The sequence below is a fragment of the Anser cygnoides genome, chromosome 3, assembly GCF_040182565.1.
Source record: "Anser cygnoides isolate HZ-2024a breed goose chromosome 3, Taihu_goose_T2T_genome, whole genome shotgun sequence".
Taxonomy (NCBI): Eukaryota; Metazoa; Chordata; class Aves; order Anseriformes; family Anatidae; genus Anser; species Anser cygnoides.
The window spans coordinates 32,873,618-32,896,771 of NC_089875.1; the positions used below are offsets into that span (position 1 = coordinate 32,873,618).

The 23,154-nt window shown below is 33.3% G+C and overlaps 1 protein-coding gene across 7 annotated transcripts in view; it reads right to left on the reverse strand.

Moving 5' to 3' along the window:
- The window catches only part of DNAH8 (dynein axonemal heavy chain 8), a 138,602-nt gene that overhangs the window by 6,863 nt on the left and 108,585 nt on the right, over positions 1-23,154 (reverse strand). For 5 of the 7 annotated variants that reach the window (XM_013171043.3, XM_013171041.3, XM_013171038.3 and 2 more), the window contains 15 exons: positions 22,980-23,135; positions 21,961-22,116; positions 20,864-21,046; positions 20,349-20,454; positions 19,219-19,471; positions 18,923-19,113; positions 14,416-14,537; positions 13,066-13,184; positions 11,132-11,334; positions 10,067-10,140; positions 6,745-6,897; positions 4,142-4,297; positions 1,922-2,038; positions 1,106-1,207; positions 580-740 (listed from right to left, as the gene is read on the reverse strand). In XM_013171043.3, coding sequence (XP_013026497.3) covers positions 580-740; positions 1,106-1,207; positions 1,922-2,038; positions 4,142-4,297; positions 6,745-6,897; positions 10,067-10,140; positions 11,132-11,334; positions 13,066-13,184; positions 14,416-14,537; positions 18,923-19,113; positions 19,219-19,471; positions 20,349-20,454; positions 20,864-21,046; positions 21,961-22,116; positions 22,980-23,135 — 2,252 coding nt within the window. The other 2 variants (XM_048080069.2, XM_066993834.1) reach the window with 2 other exon arrangements.

A 23,154-nucleotide genomic window follows, 5' to 3' on the forward strand; every position in this document is an offset into this window, starting at 1 on the left:
CATGCCAGTTTTACTTTTCAACCTTCATCTGACACCCATCTCCTCCAATTACTTTGTCATACATGATTATATAAGAAATGAAACCAAGGATTATTCCACAGGGTAGAACAAGTGAACTCTAAAGTATCTTAGCTTTGGAGATAGTATAAGACTACACAAGCCAGATACTGCACATTTCAACATAAACTGTGAATGCAAATATAATACTATAAATTGGAAAAATAGAAGAAACCCTACTGTCAGTTTTCTTCTCAGAGGATATAATTTCTGCTTCTGAATGTAAGAATGATGAGGCATTATAAATGTTTTATAATGCTTTCATATTTAAAAACAAAAACACGTACCACTAAAACCATGAGTAAGTAATAAGCATGACTACTTTAAAAGAACATATAAAATGTAGCTGAAGATACTGCATTCTTAATCATGTGCATGCACATAAATTGTTCCATCTCAACAATGAAATTCACATGAATCATATATTTGCTATGAAAAATATACTTACATATTTCAGAGGGATTTTTTTTCCAAATACTAAAATAAAGAGTCATTGGTTTCAATGTATTGAGAACTACTTACGTAATATCCGCATTAGGATGCAGACCAAAGACCTTTGGGCTATCCATGGCAGGGAGTGACTGGATGTATTCAAAATACTGGCCCAGGGTTTTGCACACTGGAATTTTATATCCAGTGTAAAAACAGAAAGTGCTGTCAAACATCTTTTCATTAAACCACACCTGCACAAAATCCAGAGAAAAAAGCACAAAATTGCTTTACCATTTGGAGTTTTTAATTTCAGTTTTGGAGAATAAGTGTTCTTGCTTTAGCTACTACATCCATCTTTACTTGAATACGTGAGTAAATCACATTATGTCTTCTGAGTTCTAGTTATGTCTTTTTAATAATTTCTGCTACATACTAAAGAGAAATCAAGGGGAAGAACTTCATTGGCAATGAATGATGTTTTGAAAAATTCATTTTACTCTGAAGGGTCTTATAGGCTGGTGAAGAAGTGTGTATTCAGCAGAAAGATGGTCTTCTGATTTCTGTATTGCAACTACCAATAAAAATGACTAATAGCTGTATTTTCAAGGTCTCTCACCCTTGCAAAGCAATTAAGAAGACGCTTATCAAAGTCATCTGTGACTCGGCCTCCATATTGCACTTCTCCAATCATGTAGCGTACTGTGTTCCATGATATTCCCTGGATGCAAGTAAAGTAAATAAAAGACTGTAGTTACAACATGTAAGTAGTAGGGATTTGGATATCATCTGTAATTTGGATATTATCTGGAGTTCATCGGGCTCTAAAATATAAAATGAAAAGATTATATTTGGAAGACGAAATAATCCTTGATTTCTAATGTATTTCCTGAGTTCAGCTCTGAAATTTTAAACTAGAGTTGGGCTTGATCCTGCTACAGGAAATATATCCCACTATTTCTTGTGTGATGTGAAATCACTCTCAGTTGCTACTGCTTTTCTTCTTCTCTGTTCCTCCTTTCCATACATGCACACCCTCCCAGCAGTTTCTCATGTTACTTTATCATCAAAGTGCTACTTTGCAAGAAATGGCTATTCTTCTACATTATTCCTGTGAAACAGTAGAAGCTCAACTGGCAGCCACAGAGAAGTTTGAGTGGCTTTGTTAAAAACTGTGAATATTTCAGCTCCCTTTCCAAAACAGATCTTGTATGGACTTACTGTCATTTTGGATACGGTACTGAAAACACAAGATCAGATTCTGAAGTTCTTAACTATTGCATTTTTTTTTAACATGGATGATACAAAAAAAAATGAAATTTTGATCATTCCTAGCTGTGCTGAAAGAATAGAGATGAACAGAAAAAGGAAGAAAAATAATTACAGAGGCTGTATAAAGCAATTAAATAAGATTTATGCAAAGTGTAGTATTCACCTTCTTGATGTCACATTCATCTAGGTGATTTTGTATAAACTGAACGCTGGCTGTAAAGTCTGCTGAGTTAAATTCATAGGGAATGTTCCAACCCAAAGGCCCAAACTTTCGTCGTTCCTTAGGAATATATTTAAAAGCAAATATGTTTATAAAATAATGTATCATTTAGTTTCATTATTAAAGTTCAATTGGAATAAAAAATTGAACTGAAGAAAGAGCCTAGGAAACAGCTATCAGTAATAAACCACATGATATTGAGTTACACCTTGGCACTAAAAATTTATAGAAAAAACAACAGAATAGTTATTTACTTTCAATGTAAATTACCTTTACTAATCAATGTATAAGTCATAGGTCTGAAATGTCTCATGTCTATGTGGGCTTTTTATACTAAGTAATTTTTATACTAAGATTTTTATACTAAGTAATTAACTAAAGAAAATGCTGAATCTCTGCATTTTCAGCACATTCAACAATTCTATCTTCTCTACTGTCTTTCATTTTTTTCCTACATATACTTTCTACTAATGATAGTGTTCAAATTCATGTATTAATGCTCAGCTATTCAAAGGTTTCTAGGTTGCCCTTTTTGTTTTCATTGGTTCACTGTATAGTTTTAATATGTCTTTCAAAATTCAAAACTTTATTTACTTTACTAAAGCTGCCACCACTGCATTTTTCATTATGTACATATTTGAATTTAAAATTATAATGCTAGTAGCAACAGAAAAAGTTGACTATAAAAGAATGTGAATGTAATCTGCAGCTCAAAGACATTTTAAACAACCAAAGCTACTAGATTTGTCACTTTATTTTAATCACTCAAGTTACCTCACTCAATGAATTTTTTCAGAATGTAGAAAAAATTACTCCATGAAGTTAAGAATTAAATTGATGAATAGTGCTGACATTTATTAAATGAATAAACAGAGTAATACTAATATTCTAAAATTAACTAGAGCGATAGCATATTTATTAGATTTTAAATAACCAGGTCAACAATGACTTACAGTCATTGCTATTGTTAAGTAGCATTTAGTTACAATATTTGAAAAAGAACTAGAATAGGAAAGAAATAAAAAAGACCTTTTATTTTTCCTAAATCAAGTATTGTTTATAAGCAAATGAGACAGCTTTAACCAATAATACCCTGCAGAAAGGTATAACGATTTTCTGCCAAATTCTCTGAATTACTTCTTAAGCTCTATTTATCATACCGATCTTGTCACCAAAGGATATTAGGAACTGGTCAGTTTAAAGTCAGGGCAATGTATATATTACTTACTGATTAACAATCCGAAATAAATTTTCAGAGCAAAAGAATGGCTATAATATTTTTTGAAAGTATTGATGATTGAATAAACTTAGGTCTTCTCCTTCCACAAGAACACTATAATTAGGAGATGGTACACAGAACAACTTTCTCGGTGTTTATAAAAGGTAGAAAGAAGAAAATAATGCAAAATATTGTATCTTAATAGGAATCTTCTTACAAAAGGCCATTCTCTTTCAGTCTTTGCTGCACTGAAAATACAAGCAGCTAAATAGAATCTTAGGATTAAATACTGTTTAAATCTATTTTGAGATCTTTGCTTAAAATAAGGTATATTCAGAGTGCTTAAACATCTGGTATTTATTGTGATCTCAAAAGTTATATATCTTTAACATACAAAATATGCACACCATTGTGCTCACATTCATATTAGTGTAGAAAATGTCACAAAAAATAAGATAAAAACAAGACAGTAAACAATAGAATTTTATTTAATTTTAGGCATCTAGAAGGTAGAGAGCTACTCTAAGCTAGGCCTATGAACTGCCTTTAAAATCAATGGACCGAAAAAAGTGATATATCTCCACAAAATTGTTCTCATTTTTATAGACAGCCACCAAGGCATATAAGCTGATTTGCTGCTTTGGGGTGCTTATCTATTTCTATTACCTACAGAGAGAGTTTATTCACTTAGACAACTAACTTTTGGATAGCTAAAATTAGATGAGAAAAATCCTTATTCTAAATACCCATAGTATGAAAATTATATAAAATTTAAAAGACAATTAAGAGAATAAATTATCTCAAAATACAGATGATAGAAATTAAAGGTCTAGCCCTGCAACATGCTGCTACAATAAATATCAGAACACACATTTTCCATAGAGAAACTTTGTTAAAGTGAATCCCTAAATCACGCCTTTATTTGCAAACATTATAAGAAATACCTGAACAGTAGAGTGCAGAAAAGCTACAGTATAAAGTAAAGGTTTCCACATAGGCAAATTGCTAACATCTAACAGATCCTGATTAATTCCAGAAAATGTTCTTTTTAAACCAGCACGTACACCTTGAGGAGGTTCATTTGTGAACTTCAGAGCAATCTGTTATGTAAAAAAAATTTTAAAAATAATAAAAGAATTGGATTTATTTCCTGAAACAAAACCAGCAACATATAAAAATGTCACAGCTATTAGTCATAAATAAAAGATACAATAGAAATAGTTGAATCATTGTAGATACAAATTTGACAGTTTTACCACATAAAAGGAGTACACATTACATTAGTCCTCAAAACCTTGTGATATACTTTAAGATTTTGAACATGGACTTTCCGTTTATGTCATTCAGAGTCATCACTGACAGGTGTCCATGGTTCTAAGATTTTTGATCAACAACATGGAAGCACTTTCCATGCTTTTCAAAAAGCATCATATGGTCGTCATATCTCTATCTCCAATTCAATGACTGAATGATGGAAGACAACTATGCAGAAGGGATGATAACTTTGTTATATTTCTGTTCCCAAGACCTCACTATAAATACAAAGAAATCCTACCTCTCCTCAGTTCAGATCTTTGTGTTCACTCTGGACTCTGTGGCTATGTCTGCAGCAGTAAATTAGGATTGCTCAAGAATGTTTCTGGGCACTCTAGTCAGCAGGCATGAAATCCACATTTGTGGTAGTACACTGCCAAAGTTCTTTTGGCTACAGCTCCTTTTTGCATGAAACTTCATGCAAACTTCCTAATAGGGATAGTTTCTAGAAAATTTTAATTGTCAAACCATGCCTGAAAATTGTTTAAAAGAGTGCTAGTTACCACAGGTTTTCATTTCAGAGAATGTTCTAACTATGTACTCCTATGGACTATTGCATTCTAGTACTGGGTAATGGTCATGGACATACTTAAATCTATTAGTTCAGACACAGACCAGCCTTACCATGATCAGATTACTATTCTATGAGACACTTTCAGATGCTGGAGGAACTCAAAAAATAAGCATTTTTCTGCTCCAACAGTAAGTACTTGTCTGACTAGCCTGCATAACATTGCTGCATTCACTTGAAAGGATAGTCAATGCCAGGCTGCCCTAGGTTTGAATGCAAGCATGTTTGTGAACTATTTCTATCTCTGAGAGGATCTTAAAGGAATATACTCATGAATACGTACTTCTCCTGGCACTTTTACTATCTCTATATTTGTGGTAAATAAATTAAATTATTTTTAAGGGATGACTTTTCAACTTCCATCTCACAGAGTCATATTTCTGGGCTGCAGAGCCCAGGCAAGCTGTCTCAGAGACATGAGCTTTTGCAAGGACCTATCTGCATATGAACACTAGAATTTTGGATTGAATGAGAACACTTACTAACCAGTGTTTACACATTTCAAAGGCTATCTTGTTCAATTACGTATGAACATTGCTTAAATTAAAATAATAATAATAATACAGCAAATGATTTTCCCCTTTCTTCTGAGAAAGAGATGAGCTTTGGTTTGTCAGTTACTCATTTTCTGGTACCCCTGAATATGTTAAAATATTAACAGGTAATGTGTCACTACAGACTAAGATATCACAAATGAAACATTTGAAATAAATGCAGTGAAGATTCATCTAGCAGCTGTCTCAGATCTCTATCGTGACATTTAGCAAACTACATGTTTATATACCACTTCTCAAACTTGAAGACTTAGAAGGATTTCCTTTTTTATTGAGAGCTACCTTCCATACACAGTGTTTTCCCATGATGACATACATTTCTTGATGAAGGTCATCTCCTAGATTCATTCCAGAAAGGAATTTTTCCTTTCCCTTTTCACACTTCCTTAAATCATACACATCTAGGCTAATGTTTCCCTTCATATCCTAGATATCAACCACAGTATCTGTTTTTAATTAGAGAGAATGGGAACCACTAAGAAGACTCCCACTGTTTTTAAGAGGAAAGGTGCCTGTGAACACAGAAGTGTCAGTACACGGCTATTATACTAGATATTAACTAGCATTATGATCTGCTGTGAGAGTGCTAGGAACAATCATAAGTAACTTAAACGCACTTTGTAAGAGTTTAGGCAATTTTCCTGGTACTGACTGATATCTCCTTAAGATCTACAGAACAACCATTTATAATTTAGCTAAAGAAAAACGGGTCATTTATTGTCAGCTGATGGTCTTTGAGATGCGCTGTCTATATGTGTTCTGTTCTCTTTATCCTTTGTTTCAGTCAGGGAAATATGAGTCTAAAAGTAGCTGTAGGTATTATCCTGTGCACAAGGCACCTAGCTGGGCAAAAAAAGGGTACAGATAAAGCCTTAAAAATGTGTGTGTACAGAATTAGTGTAAATTCACACATACACAATACATCTTTAATTGAGAAAAACTTCCAGTTACTGGTAAATAACATTCCTGTTTGGTGTCATTTGTATTGTAAAGTAAGCTCATTTATTCATGCCCCCACCCCACTCACAGTTTCTTTCTTTTTCATTTACATGCTTACCCTGAATAAATTCAATGGCATGAGGTACTTAAACTAAACATTTGAACAAACCTGTAGCAGTGTAATTGGGAATTTAGGATGTGGTTCAGTAGTTATCCAAACTCGAAATGTCTCATTCTGTATCTCAGCAGTAAGAAGTGTCTCCAGTAGTTCATTCATGAAATCCAATCCAAGATGACAATTCTGAAGTAACACCCAACCTCCCTAAATAACAATATCGACAATTACCATATAAAATTTATAACAATTTATTTATAACATTCAAAACAAATAGCTGTATTAGAATCAAATTTGGTCTTGCATGTAATTTTTTAGTTGCATGACTTTTGGTCGGTTCCTAGATGTGTATCACGATTTGATTTGATATTGGCACAGTTAAAGCCAATAAATTAATTAATTGAAAAGTTAGTGTAAAAGTTATTTTCACATCCTATAAAATCACAATGAAAATAGCATAACCAGAGCAAATGTTCTAAGTAAAGTATCAGTGCTACCTAGTGGCAAAAAGTAGTAATTCCTATCATCTTCTAGAAAACAAAACAAAACAAAACAAAAACAAACAAACAAAAAAAAACACAACAAACTGTGATTAACAATCCAAAAGATGAAATCTGAGAAATACATCCTTATTAAAAAAAAAAAAAGCACAACTTGTTAATAACGTAATCTGTAGTAAAGGTAGAGAGGTTGTAACAAGACTCCCAAACTTTTCAACTATAAGTTTATCTGTAATGAATACATTTTTATGAAATTCAACCTCTTGCATATTAGTTTTGATCTTATTCAGTTCTCAGTTGCATCAAAGCTCTATTTTGATTATTATCTCTCAGCACGTCTGCTCATGAATTTAAATTCAATCAGCTTTTCTAGCATCACTTTAGAAGCCTAGTGAATCAGAAGCTTGATATTAAAATTGGCATTATTTAATCAGTTCTAAACAGTGATGTGTGGATTTCATTACAGCTTGTAACTTCATATTGGCAATTTTGGTTTAACCCATTTAGAAACAAATAAATAACATTTTGTAACCGAATCTAATTGAAATATTTATGGAGAACTAATGAATATTATTTTTTTAAGAGTAAATAGAGGAATAGAGGGTTTTTTTCTTCTTTTATATGTATCCACCTTTTTTTAAGGAAGATCTTTAATCAATTTTGTCTAATTTCCAAACGAATCAGGCTCAGTTCACAGCACAGCAGGCTTAATCATATTATATATGCTTGGTCAGAAGCAGAGAAAAACAAAGACAAAACCTAAAACAAAACCAACACAGATATTTGTCTCCATGTTCAGAAATTGTTTATTTTTTTTCCTTTCAAAATTGATTTTTATGTTCATATATTCCTGCTTATGTGAAATGTGTGCACCACTAAGGCATTTGGGTCAGAAATTGTTACTAGTAGTCCTACTGGAGTACTGTTGCAAGTATCCTTGTGTTTCAAACACAGGCAAAGAAAGGCAGTGGTGCCCCAGTTTTCACCATTCCAATGAGCTAGATATTGATGATGACTATTATAGACATACAGACACAGAGAAATATGAAAGATGCATATGTGCATTTTCACATCATAAAAAATGCTACCTGCTATGAAGATATTCCTTTTTTCTCTTATTCCAAAGTGGTGTACATCTACAGTATTGTTGCTTTCCACATCAGCTGTTACAACATTTGGTAGGACTTGAGATTTTATTGGGATACAATATAGACAATTTTCCTAACAAAGACCACATTAGCTAGAGAGCCTTGGATTACACAGTAATGTCTAGAAAGTATACGGTAAGGGGTGTATACAAGTATTATGTACGTCTATATTAGAGAAACTCAAATGAAGCACAATATTCACATGAATAAAGATAATCTGGCAACAGATTTTCTTTTTTTGCCCCTCAAATGAAGGTATCTCACAGAAAACAGCAATTGGAATTCCCTGAATTAATACTACCTGACTTTTTTTTTTTTTTTTCCCCTGCGTGAAAGACAGTCCCAGAAAGGCTCTGAAGCACTTCATTCTAAAAGATGAAGAGGACAGAAATCTGCAGAAGTCTAAAGAATGTTTTTGCATTTCCTCGTCTAATTGTGATTAAAAAATAAAGTGACAAATGAACTGTTCCAGAACTCTAATGGGTTGGGACAGAGAGCCAAGGAATCTTATGGATGTCATATATTGTGAGGAGGTAAGTTTTAAATCTCATAATGGATCCATCTTGAACTTTTTATCTAACTTTTCATGAACTCTCTCACTGTAGGTATGAAAGCATATATTGGATAATGGATAGGTAATATGTCACCAATTAAAGCTTTTACTGAGCAAAAGTCACTTCAGAGTTCTTTAGGTGAATATTAGAAGCGGTGCTGTACTCCTGGTTTAGTAAGGACTAATGGTTGCTTATGGTCATACAAAAACTGTTTCATGTATCAATCTAGTTCTTTCAGTCTTCTGTTTTCAACTAGTAAAGATATTCTAGTCCTTCAGAATTCCTGATATTTTGAGCTTACAGGCAACTATGGCTGTATGTATGTCTTCATATGGAACATTGTCCACAACTCTTTGAAGTGTTCAGCTGACTGGACAGTGCTGCTTTTGCACTGTAACTTTCATTTTGCATCTGAGCTTTCAATTACCATCTTTCCAGAGCTGTTGCTTACACTTCTCATATTTTTACTGTTGGGAATATCATATGCCATAAAAGAAACAAACAAACAAACAAGCAAAATCAAGAACAACAACAAAAAAACAACACTACAACATGTCGGATAAGAATATCCTTGAAATACATTCTGATATCCTTGAGATTCAGAACCACAAGAATTGACAATTAAAGAAACAAAGAAACAAAATCAATCGCTGAGGAACAATTGCAGGGGAGCAAGAGGATCTGTATAGCACATATGTGAGGAAAATGTGAGGAGCCAGCACAGACTTCTGTATCTACAGCTTTAAGCTGTGTTTACACTCACCATTTTATCTAGTATAATCTATGCAACTTCTTGGTAGCTAACATAGGGAAGTGGGGGAAAAAAAAAAAAAAAAAAAGGAACTCAAGTAAAAAAGTGGGTTCTGAAAAACTTTGCAGTAGAACACTATGTCCTTTTAGCCTTGGATAACCATATAGTGATAAGAAGGGAATGTGCTACTTCTGAAATGCTGCTTAACAATACTGCTGGCAAAGGTATTCACTTGGACTCCACTGTCACGTGTGTATCCCACAGTGGAATATTTTCAGGCTCAGGCTCTCAAAGAGACTTGTTTACCCTGACATATGCCACATAGTAGGGTGAAAATGCAAAATACTAAAGATTACATGCAAGAAAAGCTTTAAAAGAATGCTAAAACAGAAAATCAATTTATCTTGCATTAGTTTTTCCCACCTGTTGCATTGACATCTGTATGATCTTGCGCGCATGAACTTCTTGTCCCTGACCCATAGAGATGGTCCTACATTCTGCAACGTTTGATAATGAGTAGTGAACATACATTCTTGATAAATAAGAATTCCAATTCAGTCAAAAAAGCAATATAAATTCAGCACAATTAAGTACATATTTATAAAAAATATACTTATTAAAGTCAAATCCCTTTGTTAAAACATTATGCTACGTATTATATTTTTTTAGCATTGAAACTTTGTCAAATAACATCTAAATATACATCTATAATGTTTGCAGAAGTGAAAGTCTGTGACTACTGTTATTGTCAAAGGGAATTTAAGCCAAATTTTAATAAAGTAAGACACAGCTTAGTTTGAAATAAGAACCCAGATTTTTCTTTAAGCTTAGGTAATGAAGCCATGTAAATGAACAAAATTCATAATTGTAAAATTGAATTGTGAACATCTTAATGTGACTTTTATCAGGAATTAATGTATTTATATCCAACTCAGTTTGTATGCACAATTTTCAAGTTTCCATATTTTCATATAATGTAGATATAAAGTCCAGAATATACAAATGCAGATCATGTGGGTGTTTTTTGTTACAAAGCAATCTTGTAAGCAGATAGCTGATAATTTCTTTACCTGAACTTAATGTTTATTGATATTTATTACATTAAACCTATATTAATGTATAATTTAAACACATTAATATTTATTGTTAATGTTATTAATAATATTAACATTTTAAACAAGACAACAATATTGTCACGTCAGAGTTAATAAAAATATTGTCTTGTAGCTACAGACTAAAAAATGTCATCACTTAGATAATAACTCAAAAAAGAACCGAAAACATTACTGTTCAACTACATAGAGAATAGTCCTCAGCATAATATCTTTCATGTAAAATATTGTTTTATCTCTAAGACAACTGTTCAGGAACAATAATGTTATAAAAGAATTTTAAAAATACTTTTCAGAAAAAAAATAAATCGGAAGTTACCTATGTTAGTCTTCTGTATGTTAAACAACTCAAGACAATGAATAATTATTTTCCTACCCAATTTAAGCTTCCTAGCCAAGGAATCAATCTGAATAGTTGGATCAGATCCCATAGACAAGAAACAGATGAGAGGTGTTCTTTGGTCACTTTCCTCCCAAGTTTTTTTTAAATTCAGAATAACTGGTTCTGTATATTTCTCATGCAAGGAATCTGCAATATACTTCCTGGCTTGAGAAAGAGTTCGGTCTGGACACCAAGACCTACAAATAAAAATGTATACAAAGACACAAATTTAGTGACACTTCCCATTGCAAAGACCAGACTTAAATTATAAGTTCCATTTTAATCAAAGATCTTTTTGCTTTGTATTATACATATATATACATATTCATGTCTGTATGTTTATCTTTACAAATATAATAATAGACAGCTGGTAGTTTTCACTCTATTTATTACTGTCCAATACTTTCCAGTTTCTTAGAATTTTGCCATAAGTAAACTATTTGCACTGGAATTTTCTGTTCTGGGTACTCAGAGTGGGGCATTCTTCATTTTAAACACAGGCAAGGAAATGTTAGATAGATTGGCCCTTCGGTATAATCCTAGAGATGTTTCATTGGGTCTGTTAGTCTTTTAGGGCACACTGCTCTTGCACTGGATTGCCTTTATGTTTGGGATGAGTCTATTGCTCCCACAGAAAACAAACAAAAAACTTCTTTTGGACCAAAAGATATGCAAAATTTCAATTTATAGGCTTATTATTTATAGACTCCCCCTCCCTCTTCAGGGCTTATAGCATGTAGCACTTCTTCCATCAGAATCGGGTCTTTTACTGAACAGGTTGAATCCACTCCAAAGACAAGTCATGCCTAATTAATGATATTTTCAGTAGAGTCTCTGACTTATTTGTTGCAGAATTTGGAGCCTATACAATGAATGCAGAAAGATATGAGAAAGGAAAGCATGATCTCACGTATAAGGCAGCTAAATGCTTCTTTGGGGAAATCCATTCTATCCCAAAGCCCTGCCACAAGTATCCTAGCTGATGCAATAAAATCATCTATGCCACGTTTTATACATGGGACTTCTGAATACCTGTTTTGCATTTTTACAATTCTCTTTCTAGTTTTTAAAATATTTTTAATTACTTAAGTTATTTAAAATAGCTCATTTAAAAAGAAGTGAGAAAAAAACATTTTGAAAACTATCTGGATGATTCTACTTTTTCTGGCTTTTTGGAGAAGGCTGCAATGTGATTTCCAGTTTCTTTTTGTCATGACATAAAAGCAAAGTCAAGAAGGACATGGAAGTATTAGAATGAGTCCAGAGGGGGGCCACAAAGATGATAAAGGGGCTAGAGCACCTCTCCTATGAAGACAGGCTGAGAGAGTTAGGGTTGTTCAGCCTGGAGAAGAAAAGGCTCCGGGGATTCCTTTTACCAGCCTTCCAAGTACCTAAAGGGGGCCTTCAGGAAAGCTGGGGAGGGACTGTTTGTCAGGGAGTATGGTGGTAGGACAAGGAGTAGTGGCTTTAAACTAGGGTAGGTTTAGATTAGGTCTTATGGAAGAAGTTCTTTACTCTGAGGGTCATGAGTCACAGACTGCCCAGAGAAGCTTCCCATCCCTGGAAGTGTTCAAGGCCAGGTTGGATGGGGCTTTGAGCAGCCTCGTCTAGTGGGAGGTGTCCCTGCCCATGGAAGGGGCATTGGAATTTGGTGGTCTTTAAGGTTCCTTTAAACCCAAACTATTATACGATTCTATGATTCTATGAAAGTCAGAAGACTGTTTTCTAGAAAAAGCTTCTCTTAGATTCTTCAGAGAATAGCTCTGAAGTAAGTAAATTGAATAATATAACCTGCGAGTGAATTAAATTATATTTAATGTCACCCAGAAATTAATTGAAGTTATGCTAATATAATAATTGCATACAGATAGACTGAGATACATGGTGCAATAATGTATGTCATTTCCCAAATTTCTGAAGATACTCACCTGATGAGTAAAAGCTTGCGACAGGTATCAAGTGAATCATTATATCCATCAGGTATAATTTCTTCCTCTGGAGCATCTTTATCAAACCAATTTTTCCATCCCTTTTCATTACTGGTTATCTAAATTTATTATGTTAATGCACACAAATATATTTCAGCTGTAGTAAAATCCCCTTGGAAATGTATATTTTAATGAGATTCTGTTATTATATTAGAATATATTACAAGTAACATTAACAGACTGTAAAATTTATGACATACACCATGTGAATTGCTATTAAGATGTTACAATTAGCAGTTTTAGTATTAAGGTGCAGCTACTTAAAAATCAGTAATTAGCAGGAGGATTCTATAATACAAAAGAAACATACCATGATTGATTTATTTCTTCTAGTCGCCAAGTACTAAGAGAAAAAGCTTTCTGTCCCAGTATAGTCTAGACAGTCAAAGAATCACAGATTAATAATAACAAGCTCTAGAAAGCTTTTGACCTAAGAAAGAATAAATCTGACCACAAATATGACCGCTATTTAGGCACCTCTTAGAACATATGACCTAACAGAACAAGGGATAATGGTGGACGCAACATTATGAAAATTACTATGCAGTTGAGTGAGGAGAGTCAGTTGCAATATTCTCAGATTACTGGAATGAAAATGAGGAACACACTGATGCCATCTGTTCTGAAATACAGCACCATATGCCTGTTACAAACTATGTAGCTCTGGCTGCTTAACTGACACGGAAGAAATTTCAGAACAACCTAAATCAAGAATAGACTGGGAAAGGAGTGAGAAATTAACATACAGGAACCTCTTCCAACCATGTATCTCCTATAATCTCAGATTAAGAAACAACACAAATGTCCCTTTTAGAACTGCAATCCAAGTCTGAGAAAACAAAAAGAAACAACAGTTCTATATACATTGACACCAACCTGAGCACATGCTAGGACAGTATTCAGAGGAGATACCTTCTCAAAGCATCTGCTGAAGGCCTCAACCAAAGACAGATTACTGGACAAAAGGGACTTCAGTTGACTCAGTAAAATTACTAAGGTTTTATTACTTATCTCTTTATGTCATCTCTCCCTCAACCACTGCTGGAGGTAGTAACAGTGTGAAAAGCAACAGGGTCATCTAAATGTTTGAAGAGGAATATGTCTATATTAAATTAAACTAGATATCTAGGAATGGAGAACTTTGCCTAACTGTTCATTTCTATACCTTTATTATTTTATACTCTTTTTTCTTTGTTTTTAACTGCATCTCTCATGTGCACTCCCAATGTGAAATATGGGAGCACGATTATGATTAGGAAACTGCCTATTAACGTAATTAATAAATATCACCTGATTCAAAATTTCTGCAAACTGTGGAAGTTTGCTTAATTCCACTAGGTTTAGCCACATCATGTCAAGAATCCAGCGAAATGGTTTGGGTGGGCAAGCCTTTAAATCCAGTGCTGCACCTCCTGCAGATAAAAACATTTGGATGAATTATACATGACAGTCCAAAGATCAAGATATTTTTGGTATTGCTTTTTAAATTATGTTTTCTGGACCATGTCACTTTCACTGGGGTACTACTTGCACTCTTGTGTACAAATCATTTTAAATATTGAGCATATATCACCTTAAATAGTAGATGTAAAGCCAGAGAGCCAGTAGATCATACACATTTTACATCCTCTGATATGCACGTGAAGAGAAGACTAAGTAATACCCTTGGGATAAGATTGAAACCTGACTTTAAACAGACTAAACGAAAGACTCCAAATCAGTTTTGTATCATAGTTATCATTTTCTTCATCTCGTAGCTGCATCTTCTCCAGTCCTCTGCAAATTAATTAATGTGACCTTTCAGGAAAACTGGACATTGTTATTCCAGGGGTCTCAGGTCTAAGACTATTTTATTCATTTAAGTCAGTGGTATAATGAATTTCACCAATTTGCTACAAACAGACTAAAAAAGCATCTTGGAATAATAACTATTATTTTTAAGCAGCTTTGTGTATGTGAGCACGTGTGTGTATAACATAGCCTATGCTATTTTTGATTAGCCTATGCTAGCTTTGATTATTTTAATACTTTCAAATTATACATACATGCTTATAAAATATACATACATAAATATATATGTCGATCCCTTTTCAATTCAAATATTCATACTTTTACAAACTGTTTTTAATTTTTCCATAAATTATGAAGAAGATTTAACACTTTTTGACTCTGCATCCATTTCATCCCCAAATTCTCCATGAATGGAATATAGAGAAAATGTATCATAAAGGCAAGAAGAAAAAGAACAGAAGACAATCCTACCACTGGAGTGAAAGGAGATTAGAACATTAATTCTTTACAAAAAAAAAAAAAACACAACTTTTTTTTAATTTAAGAAATTATTGGAATTATATTATTTATAGCATTTTTCATACAGCTGAAAAAAAAAAGCTTGAAGTTCTGACAAATTTATAAGAAACTTTATGGTGCTTCAAATGTTATAATGCAAAAAATGCTTTCTGATTTGCATGAAGTCTCTTTTTGCTTACAAAGACTTTACAGAGAAAGATTCGAGTCTTTGAGAGGTTTTCCTGCAGGCTTCCAGGATGCAAGAATTTTATTTATATTATTAGTGATGATTTTCAGGAAAGAGTAACTCTACTTTTAAAAGACTGAGATAAATAAACAGAAGATTCAGAAAGATTAGGTATTTTCCTAGTTATTTCTATATTCCCTAAGTTGAAATGGAAGAATTACTTTGCAAAATCTGGGCAATATTATGTCAACAGGAACAATCACCATCAAATGAAAGTGCAAGTTCCAATGAGTGGCCATTAAACAGATTTTAGGGAAGTTTTTGTTTTGGGGAAAGTTTTCTTTTAAACCTTAATTTTAGAGGCAGGCATATTCAATGAAGAATATGAATTCCAAAAATGTCAACAATGTGTTTCTCATTGTAATGCTTGATATTCTTGTGGTTAATATACATACTTAATCTTTTCCTAAATCCTGCTAAGGTCTTGCGGTTAGTGGTTTGTTATGTTATTAATTGTGCAATGCCTAGAAACATACTTCCTTTTATTAGTTTTCATTTAGCCATACATAGGGATAAGTGAAAAGTTCCAGCATCTAGAAAAAAAATTATGCAAGCCTTTCATCCACATATGGAGACATTTAGATATAATCAAGAAATAGAATTAGATCACATATGATTTGAATGTTTACATAAGGAAGCAGGGTTGATTAAAGGGCAAACTCTTCTTCAAGAATGTGAAGTTTCTACATAAAAATCCAAATTATTTCTGTCATACAAAATTGCTAAGCTCCTTCATGATCTTTTATTATGAACTTTTCCTACTACTGAACTTTTTTGCCTTTCCTTTTCCCTAGGGATGACAAGCATCAGTAACCTCAGAGAAAGGTCTGTTTCATGAAATCTGGGGTGAAAATAATGTCTCTTTTGCTTTTCCAGTAAGTACTTGTTAAAGTTTCCTTCAAGCATCCTCTACTCATGTCCTTGGCATTAGGATATATGGCTTCAAATGACGCTGGGATCCACACATGGAACCCAGAACTTCATAATCTCTGCAAACCGAAATAATGGAAATCAAATAGAAGATAACTAAAATTTTTTACACAAATCTGTAATCCATTATTAGCATTAGCATTATTACAATATGATACATTTTTCCAGAATCATATCCAGAATCATATCTTTCACAAATTTAATAAAATAGTCCAACTGGATTTTTTTTTTTGGGGGGGGGGGGGGGGGGGGGGGGGGGGGGGGGGGGGGAGGGGCAAATTATTGAATTCTGTGACTACCACAATCACTTTAGACAACAAGCCTTTTCTTACTTATAAGATGTAATCATTAGTTTTCCACAAAGTAGATACTTGGCAATATTTCTGGTTTTATTTAAGTCAAAACCAAAGATGTTTTGCAGTTCTGTAATGCACTCTTTTATATCTATGGAGTTTCTTAGTAAAATAGACTTTATGCTAGAAAAGATCAATCTTCATTTGCATTAGTCCACTTTTTTAATGGAAAAGAACGTAGCAGACTGCAGTGTCAGAACACCTATAAAGTTTTCAACGAACTTAGATTTTCTTTTATATTTTAGATTTTGTTTCTTTCTATAATTTCCATAGATAATCTATACCATTCTCATGGCAGAAAAACAGAGCAAGTATATATATACATATATATATACACATGTATTTATAAACATTTTGAATATGGGCTATTTTCCTCCAATTTTGGGACCTGTTTTCTGTGTTTTGCTGACTTCAGGATACCTTCAAGCTATAGCACTAAAGTGTCAGGAAAGTCCTAGTGTTTGGCTTTAATGGAATACAGTAAAGCAGAATGGAATTCAATTTATGTACTTCAGCAGGAGGAAAGATTTAGAGTTGCTAATCTCCTGAGACCAGTGGAATAATGTGTTCTAGGGACCTTTCAATTTCAAATAGAAATGATTTTTCACTGAGACATCCCCTGATAATATGGCTGATGATAAGCCATGAAAGCTCTCCTCCTGGGAAAAAAAAAAAAATTCATTTCATTCATTTTGCACCAACAAACTGCTCATCCAAGGAGGAAAAATTTGAACAATACATTCATTGCAGAAGATACCTAAGCATCCAGGACAATTTGGCAAGGCAACCGCCCACTTTCCATCTGATTCAAGAGTATACGAATAATTATAGAAATAATCATTGGAAATAATAGAAATAAAATCTGTTATTACTTTTTTATGGTGGCATTTTGTGCACTAGAAGAATTTCTCATTATCAAATCAGCTGTCATAAACATAGGTGGGAAACTGTGTTCTTACATTTTAGACAAAAAAATTGTTAAAAGTATTCCTGTATTTTATTATAGATTATCATCAATAACAAAGTGATAAGCATCCACTTTCTGCTTTAGATGCTCAAGGTATATCTTCTTCCAGCAAAACAAAAATCCATGAGCTAGGAAGCCAAGACATAAGGTTCCTTGTCTAATGCTTGTCTAATGCAGACAGTTCAGTTTGAAAGCATTTCAAAGCATACCCTGCCTGACATCAGTGGTAAAATGGTAGTTGGATTCCTTTCTCAAAAGATAAAGACACTATGACAAACTAGAAAGCAAAATAGTATGTGAATGTAATCTTTTTTTCTCCTATCCATTTCATTCATTAACGGCAGCTAATGATGTTCCAAAAGCATGGTCACTACTTTGACATAAGATGTTTGCAAAATTCATTTGATCATTGTAAGATTCAAGCAGGTTTTATATGGATCTCTGCATAAGTAATTGTGGTCACATTTTTCAGCAGAGTCATAAATTCAGGGTACAGAGGTAGACCTGGCCAGTTGGGCCACAGAAGCATGTTAGGTTCTGTAAAAATGATTGTTAGTTGGTTGGCAAGAGTCAGAAAAAGCTTAAGCTGAAACCCATAGAAGGCTGTAGCACCTCCCAGACCATGTGTAGAGATGTTATGGCACCTTAGAAGATAGCTTTATTCAGCTCCTTGAAATGAGAGCAGCAAAAGAAAAAGAAGTCATCTAATTTATAAAAATAAACATGCAAATGTAATACAAAAATAACTAATAATTAAACCAGAGAACCAGAACTATCACCTTGTTCTCAGGAAAGAACACAGCCTGGATAAAATGCAGAGACAGAAATGAGATGTGAAACCACTTTTAAATTCACTGGACCACAACAGGGATAAGACAGAGCCAGCTCCCACAGAACTATTGGCAGAAACCATGCAGCCAAAAAAAAACCCACAAAAACATACATTGAAATGGTATAAAAGTTTAAAAGGTTGAAATTACCTCTATATATAACGCAAATTTTTGAACTTACCTCTAATGAGTGCATGGAACTCTCTAGTTTTCACACGTCCTCTCTCAAGATCAATTTTTAACGTCAGGAGGAGGGTAAAGAGAAATTTGTGGTTTTCATACAAGCCTCTAACAGAGTATATATAAATTTCGTAGGTAAGATACTCAATAATATTTGAGATTCTTTTATGGGGTAAAGGAGACTTCTCAGATCTGAATCACGAAAACAAAACACAAGAAAAGCATGTTAATAACATCTTGGAAAGAAACACATCAGAAAGACAAACATTTGAATATTAGAAAAATCTGTCTTCCTACTTGGCCATAGATTGATCAAATAACTTTAAGAACTGAGCCAGTGAAGTTTGATACATATTATTGACCATGCTCATTTCTGTTATAAGAAAATAAAGAATGCTTCCGCGTGTAGCAGCAGGTCGATATTCTTCCTGAGCAGAGTTAATCTTCACTTCAGTTTCTGCTGCCACAGACAACTTTTCAGCTACTTCAGCAGCTGTTTGTTTAGTTGTTTGCAGAACACCAATCAAAGATTCATCATCTACTAGTGAACCTAAAAAGCCAAATATTGGATGTTTAGGTCATTTTTATAACATTTTAAAACCTTCATATATGTAAAAATCAAGTTACAATTATGTATACCTAATGTAAATGATTTACTGAACTGCAGAAAGCATTTTAAAATGGAGACCAAACAGTGTACATAAGACTAAAACTTATTTTTATACTCAATAAGCAAAACAAATGCATTCAACTTATGTCAAGTTGAATGTATGTGCACCAAGAGTTTTGCATTGTTTACTAGAGATGTCACCTCTTCCAGGCACATAACATACGATACTCATACAGAGTTATACAATTTTTGTTAGTTTGTTGATTGTCACATTCAAAGTCAAAGAGACTTAGGGTCCTAAAGACAATGATCACACACAAAATAGTATTCATCAACCTCAAGTACTTTTTAATCAATCTGCTGGAAGTCACCATCTTTTTATTTTTCTCCCCCCGCCCCCCCCCACCCCCCCCAAAAAAAATGATCATGTGCAGGCTCCTAATGTAATGCAAAAGACTTTCAATACTATTTAAACTAGCCCATTTAACTCTGCATTTTCAGTGGATTAAGGATTTGCCCATGATCAGATACTTTACCTCATCTGAGGGGCAGAAAGCTATGAAGAATTTGGTTTATTTCACAAAACTTGTGTAGGTGCTTAAAATATTTAGTGTCTGGAATAGCTATATAATGGCCTGCTATCATACCAAATTCCTCATGTTCTGGTAAATCACATACTTCAAATCTCTACCATTGTATGTTCACGTATTGTGTTTTAAATAGATAAACCAATTTCAGTATGGAAAGGCAGCATGGAATGTGCAGCAGCCTAATTTGCCCTTTAAAATCCTAGTTATTGTACTCTTTGATACAGAACCTCTAGTTGCACTTAGTTTGTACAGAAGATTGTCCTCTAGTTCTTTCATCTTCCTCCTATTAAAAGTTACATCTTCCATGAGTTTAATTCGTTCTGCCTCTAGTTCCTGTTATTAAAAGACAAGGAAATGGCATGACACTATGTACTGTAGCTATGAATCATACTTGAAATTCAGGTGCTGATTTTTCAAGTTCATGGAATGTGTATTTTATTTTTTCTGCTATCTAAAATATGTTACTGTAGCATTTTTTTTTTTTTAAAGCATTTTTATTCAGTTGGAAGTATCTTATGAATGCCAAATGCTTCTGCTTATTTTTTTTCATATTGACAGCCATCTGCAGAAAATCACCAGTGTATATTATTGCCATTTTAAAATTTCCGTACTGAATCTCCATAAAAAATTTAGAAAATGGATGACTTTTTTTTTCCACTTGAACATTTTTTTTATATATATATACTAAAACAGTTAAATCAAAACTAAGCATCACTATGGTTTATGTGCACTGTTAGGTTACCTGTTTTTCAGTAAGAATTACTCTTCTCAGTAACTGATTCTCAAGTCCTTTCATTGTAACGGTAAAATCAATAATTGATGTTTTTGCATTAATTTCAGGTGTGAAAGCAGGATTTGGTAGCTTTGTGGTAATGTATAGTCTAAAGGAACTCATTACATCTACTTCTTTATCACCAACTTTCACCTGTGGAGTATGTATATGATAATGTTAAGCAGAGGAAAATGAACTTTATTCACATCAATGATATGGACAAGCAATAAATAAGTAAATGAATATTTGAAATACCAAAGAGAGGAACTTTATTTCACAATTCAAATTCGACACAAAAATAATGACTAAATGTAACAGTCGAGGTATACTGTAAAAGTAGTATTACGTTTCAGATAAATATAGGGATTACTTCTACTGTGGGATTGCCACAAAAATAGCAATCATTTGGTTTCCATTATCATCAACAACCTTTTTTGTAATCTCTGTCAGATTCCAGACAGTTAATTAAGATAATTTGAAAAAAAAAAAATGCATGCAACAATATGCAGCATTTACAATCATTTAAGTTCAGAGTATTTGAAGAGGGGATGCTTTAAGAATTTGCAAGTCATTTCTTCATCTATTAAAGGTCAGAAACCTGCATGATTTTTCAAGGTTGGGAGTATACTTAATATTATTAATAAAACTTTTGGCTTGTTGCTTCAGAAAACAGTTCTATTACAGACTAAAGATTCCATGGTTGCTACCATCAGCATTCCACACTAGAAACAGAAATATATTTTCAAACCTAGATAGTTCTATTAAAGGGTGTAAAATGAAATTGCTTGAAAATCAGTAGAAAGTATTGTAAGCATTCAAAAGAATAAACATAATTGGTTCTGGTTTGTAAACTTCAGAAATAACTTCAGTAGTTAAATTTTAGACTCATCAACTTACTACTCAGCTGAGGTTCTGCCTCCTATTTTTTATTAGTTCAGTTTGATTCTTCACACTGCCCTACTGAATACAAAGTTTACCTGATGCAGTAGAGGTTTGGAATACATGGGCAAAGTATCATTCATCACAAAACTAACTACTTATTCCAGGTCTTTCATTCAATTACTAACCTTAAAAGAAGTTCCAGATTTCATGAAATTCTTTTCTAATATATTATCAAGGACTGGATCCAACTCTTCACCTATATCTTCAATTACAAGTGATCGTCCCAATGAAAGACTATCTTCTAGGTGTGTACGGAAATACTTGTGATTCAAAGTTGTTACCTCAAAAAATAAATTATATATTGATATAAGGACAAAGCATTTCTTCAAAGTCTTACATGAAAACCACAGATCTCACTACAAAAACTTTTTTCATTGGTTTTGTTAGTTGCATTTTAAAGGCAGTAACAAATGTTGGCCATGCAGCAATTTATCCAGAAAGAAATAGTCCTTGTATATACAATGAAATGTAAATGGTGAAGTAAAAGATTGGCTGTAATGGAATCTGCAAAATTTCATTATCAGAACACTAGTGAAACCGGCACAACTTCTTGAAAGTTGAAAATGTTCCATGCATTTTTGAAATCACACGTCTAACTTCTGATTTTCTATTCTACGTGCACAGATAAGATTTCCTAATTTTGTTTTTAAATCTTGAGAAATTCTTTCTGAATACATTCAGTCTAATAGATGAATCACTGTTACAATATCATGAACTCAGATATTTGAAATAGCACAAAAAAGGGACTTGTAGTATATGAAACCATAAAAATAAGTAAATAAAACACTACTTTTGTATTGTTTTTATTTATTTATTTATTTATTTTAACATTCAGAAACCTCTCATATTATTTTCAAGATTTTAGCTTCAGCTATGAAATAGGGCCATCCTATTGGAAAAGAGCTTTGCACAAAAGCACTCTGGAGTCTTGGTGAACTATATGAACATGAACTTGCAAGCTGCTTTTGCAGCAAACACTAACAGCATTCTGGGCTGCTTTAGTAAGAGCATCACCAGCAGGCTGAGGAAGGTGATCCTTCTCCTCTGCTCATTACTGGAAAGAAACAGCTGAGCAGTCCAGTGCTGGGCTATAACATTTAAAGGAATATAACGTAGCACATTATGTTTTCAAAACATTGTTCACCTGTAATTCATTATCCTGTTCTTTCTTTTTAATCCATGATTTTCCTTGAGTTTGTGGGTCTACCAACAGGGGGTATCTAGTTGCCTTAGTGACAATGATACCATTCTGAATTGAGAGATCATCTCCAGGGAGTCCTTGAAGATTCCACTCACTAATCTGAAGAATAAAACAACAA